We start from the raw sequence: 4,836 nt of genomic DNA, 5'->3' as shown, positions 1-4,836 counted from the left end.
TTCCTTAAAACTAATTTAATAAAAATCCCAGTTGTATTACACACAATGCACTGTTTTTTGAGAACAAAAATTCGTAACTAATGCACCATAATACATTCTGACGAAAAATAAAAATTATTATGAATACAAATAAAATAAAAGAAGCCTCCCGTGAGTTACTACAAGCTATAAAGTAGATTTTAAAAACGTTTTATAGAATAAAAGCTCACTGCAGGACGTTGTAGAAATGCGTGTGTGCACCACGACAAAGGAGACTCATTCACTTTACATTGGGGTTGTGTGCGTGGTGCAGACATGTAAATGTAACAAAGTTTGTGAGTCCACCACGCAATGCGGTGTTAAGGAGTCGTGGTGGAGTCACGCATTCTGGTGAGATCAGGTTGGATTATTTAATATATAAAGACTATATATTATTGAATTACAATTAAGATAATAAGATTAGATATACTTTATTTGATCTAGAATATTGATGTTTTTTCGTTATAGTAGCCTGTGAAAACCATAACAAATAAGTGATTACATGTTACAGTCTTCAGCAAACACAACTGCAGTGCTGCAAACATTGCAAACAGACTAAGGTCTACAACACCCAGTCGTCTTTGTGTATTTGTGAATGAAGCGCTATCATGGTTACATTTTTTTTTATCTGGTCTGAAGCTCCTTCTCTCTCCGGTGTGAAGACCCTCTTTCCTCTGCTGTTCCTCTGTTCCTCCTGTTTTCACTTCCTGTCCTCCTTCCTGTTTATGTCTCTATGCAGCCTGTCAATGTTTCTGTATTTTGCCACTGCTCTGATGGATTCTACAGCCTCTCCATCAGTGGCTCTCTCTCCACCTCCCTCACTCTCTCTTTCTTGCCGTGATGCTTTTCTTCAATGTTTAAAACATAAAAAAACAAATCAGTTGTGTACAACTACATTGAAATAGAATTGTATACTACAGAGACTTAACTTACCTTCAGTGCCTCATGGGGGGTTAGGTTGAACCACTGGTTCAGTTTACCCCCAAGCATGTGGGTCACGTTGCCCCATAGCCACTTTTTGGAAAGAAACTGTCTAGTTTAGTCCTTCATGCTCATCTTTAGCTAAATGATTCACAGGGTTTTACATCTTGCTAAATAGGTGCATTTGCTTTGACAGAACAGTAATCATACTTGCCAACCCTCACGATTGTCGCGGGAGACTCCCGATTTCATTGCCCTCTCCGGGTTTCCTCCCGGGGTCATATTTCTCCCGCATTTCTCCCGATTTCTGACAAAATCAGATTTACTCAGGACTGTTTCCACTCGGACTTTAATACAGCTAAACCATTGTTTAGTTTCCATGGTAGCGCGTCTCTTTAGTAGCGCGCGCAACTGAAAGTCTGAGAGGGTGAGGAAGATAGTCACAGAAAACAGAACAAGAATCGACAACTCGACCCTCTGCTCACTCCTTTCCTGTAAAATACAGGAAAGGCCAGCCTACCCGGTCTGCGTGGGCTGGGTTCTCCGTGGACCACGTAGGCTGCATACTCCGAAGGGTGCAGCCCCTGAATTGAGACACGGGCCATTTCTCAATTGCTAGTACACATGCTGCAGAGCAACTATTTCAAGTATACTACGTCATAGAGTGGCGCAGAATGCTGGGCATTTAAGATGCATTTAAACAGTCCTTCGGCGCCACTCGATACTTGAAATAGTTGCTCTGCAGCAGTTTTACTCGCGATTGAGAAGCGGCCACGGCCACAAACACACAGCTGGTTGCTCACATGACTGCAAACACACCATTAGGTTGTTTACTTCCGTCACTCCCTCCAGCAGTAATTCCGTTTAATTTAACTTTATCCAGGAACGCTTGTTATATCTAACACGTTTTTGGTTCCTATACTGCAAGCCACCTACACACATTTTAAAACTCACATTGATGTGTTTTATATAAAGCAAACACAAGACACAGACATTTCTCAGGGAACAATGTTGAATGTTTAGAAAAATATGGATTGTTTATTTGACCCTTCTGTAATAATCCATTTCCATATTGTTTAACTCCTTTGATGTCAATGGAACACAGTCTATATCCACATGAGCAGTGGTATATCTGTTATTAACAACACATTCATTCACTTCTCATCTTAATAACGGTTTTGCAAAGACACACACAGTATAGCAGTAATGTATCCTTGGTTAAGTGGGTTTTCTATTCTGATCTCACGAAACAGTGATGATTTATAGTTGTTCTTTAAGAATATATTGAAAACAGACAGTGTAATACAAAGTTTATCCAGTACAGACTTGTCCATAATACTGCTCATAGAATAGCTTATTTACAATTGTCTACTGGAAGCAAAAAAAACCTGCCATTGCTTTAAGAACAAAAAAAGCTAGCCATCACTATTTTAAATTAAATTAAAACAGAAGATCATTTGTATTATTGATTGTGCTTTGTAACCCACAAAACCACTTTTTAGAAATGGAACTCTGAGAGGCACCAAATAGAAGTGCTTACAACATCTATTTTAGTTTCTCTCATTAAGTTTCACTAGAGCTATGAGTAGGACAGGGTGTACAAATGTCTTTTTATGTTCATTTATTTGTATATTTATAAAGTTATTACAGGCTCAACCTAGTTCATCGTCTGTGATGGTGTTGTGTTGCACAACAGAAGTCACGGTGAAGTCGGTCTATCTGTTTAACCATGCAAAGCCCTTTAACATTTTCCAGAAAAGGTCACAGAATAGATCTGTTGGGCGAAGGGGCAGGATAAAGGCTTGAACAGACCCGATGAGTGTGTTCTCGCTAAACCATACACAGAATGAGGCCATAGCCTGAAGATGAATAGGGTAACCAAGACAGTGGAAAAATGGGCAAGTTAGCTGGATAAATTCACCCTCCCCCAACTACCACCCTCTTTGACTTCAGATCTAACTGGGCCTGTGTATGCAGTGTACAGTGTCGCTAATTGTTCCGGTCTCTTGCGTTAAGCTAGTGGATGTTCTAGAATCTTTGACATTGCAGAAACATAGTTAAAGAGAGTGAAATCACCACCATCCTACCCTGCATCCAACTCTGAAGGAAGGCCAATGTACCCATGTACCTCTGTCCCCCCCACAACCTGTCACTAAACAATGCTGCCTCCAGCTGTTCAGCTGGCTGGCTGCGGTCACACTGTCACCTCAGTCTTGCTGCCTGTACGGTAGTGGTGTGGCTGTGGTTGCTGCTGGTGGTGTGGTGGGATATAGTGGAGCTGCTCCATAGTGTGAGTCCGTCTGGAGGCAAACGCCTGTCTCTTGGTTGCTGTCTGGTTCATGGCTAAAGTGTTGGAATGCCCAGTGCCTCCGGCCCCGGCCCCGACACCGACCCCGCTGCCATTGTTTGAGGCACTGGGATGGGAGTGCATTTTGGTCATCTTGTAGTGATCCATAAGTGGTGTGGTTGGAACGAACACGTCTGTGTGTGAGATGGCGCGGGACATTGACTTGTCGCTTCCACGAAACCCGCCAGAAACACTGCTTACCATGCCACGCTTCAAAGACCTCATCAGCCTTTCCGGTGAGAGCAGAGGATCCTGGGATAACAGGCGGTCTTGTGAGTATAGGCGATCTTGTGAATAGAGGCGTTCTTGAGAGTAGTGGCGGTCCTTGGAGTAGATGTGGTCCTGTGACAGGAGTCGGTCCTTGGTGTACGTGCGATCATTAGAGTACAGACGGTCTTGGGAGGTGTGGCGGTCCTGCGGGAGGAGACGCTCCTGGGATCGAAGACGTTCCGCGGACAGGAGATGTTCGTCTGAGAGGATGCGGCCTCCATATGGGGACATACCATTCGAAGATATGTTGTATTCCTGCTCTTGGGCTCTCTGAGGGGACAGCACGCGGTCCTGGGACATGGCCCTCTGGACACGACGGGGCCTCTGCCTTTGCTGAGACTGTGGCTGTGAAGACTGCGACTGGGGAGGGGCCTGGGAGGACTGCAGGGGCTGGCTCTGGAGCTGCTGGTCCCTGTGCTGTGAAACAAAGGATGAATGACGTTGGTTTATTCATAAGCTAAGGGGGAAAAGGCTCTGCCAGCTACCACTACAGGAAGAAGAGACAGATCGGCTTCAGCTACAAACTATTTAAAAACCGAAGACTCATTAGAGGCTTCTCAATTCTTAAATGTACCCTCCTCGACTCCTCGGTCCTCCGGTAGTGACCCGGAAATGGATTTCAGCGCGCCATTTTGAAGGACGTCTCATTTCTCTAAATGCACTTCGAGGACCGAGGATCGAGCGTCGAGGAGGCTCTCTGGAGGAGCTATAACCGAGGATACACTGATGGTTCCTCCACGGCTCCTCTGCGGATGCATTTCCGGGAACGGTGGAGGCGTGACGCACGGCCGGACTTATCTCAGCCAATCACAGCTCTGCATGCAACCCCTGGATATTATTGTATTAACTGCTTTCATCGCGATGCAATGTTTACAGTGAGAACAGCTGTGAGGTCCGTGCAGAAAGCAGAGTAGTGCTCTCATACTTTAAATTGTATATATTTATATAAATATATGTGCGTGTGTGTGTGTGTGTCCGCATCTGTAGCCTGATATTGTCTCATCATACCGCACTGTGAATGAATCAAAGTAAATATAAGTGGTCATGAACACATCTGTCCATCAGACAGAGGGCTGCTGAGCCTCCTGTCATCATTAATGGACGTCTCTTTAAGATGACCGCTCAGAGGAGAGGAGTTCTCCTTTCTCTAACCGCCTGCTGCTTCCCCTCCTCTCTCCTCGGTTCCCCTCCTCGGCTCCTCCGCTTGCATCTCCTGTGGGCGGGACTAAGTCTCGAGGATAGGAGTCGAGGAGGGGACATTTAAGAATTGAGAAGCCTCT

General features: G+C 44.8%; 1 protein-coding gene across 4 annotated transcripts in view; it reads right to left on the bottom strand.

Annotated features, from left to right (window-relative positions):
- Positions 1-1,950: 1,950 nt before the first annotated feature.
- The window catches only part of LOC117439215 (protein shisa-6-like), a 66,900-nt gene continuing 64,014 nt past the window's right edge, over positions 1,951-4,836 (bottom strand). For all 4 annotated transcript variants that reach the window (XM_034075019.1, XM_034075020.1, XM_034075021.1 and 1 more), the window contains one exon: positions 1,951-3,973. In XM_034075019.1, coding sequence (XP_033930910.1) covers positions 3,134-3,973 — 840 coding nt within the window. In that variant the 3' untranslated portion in view covers positions 1,951-3,133. The remainder of the gene's footprint in view (positions 3,974-4,836) is intronic.

This window comes from Pseudochaenichthys georgianus, chromosome 23 (genome assembly GCF_902827115.2).
Source record: "Pseudochaenichthys georgianus chromosome 23, fPseGeo1.2, whole genome shotgun sequence".
NCBI classification, from domain to species: Eukaryota; Metazoa; Chordata; class Actinopteri; order Perciformes; family Channichthyidae; genus Pseudochaenichthys; species Pseudochaenichthys georgianus.
Note: the sequence above shows the minus strand (reverse complement) of the source record. Positions and strands in the feature narration are given on the sequence as shown.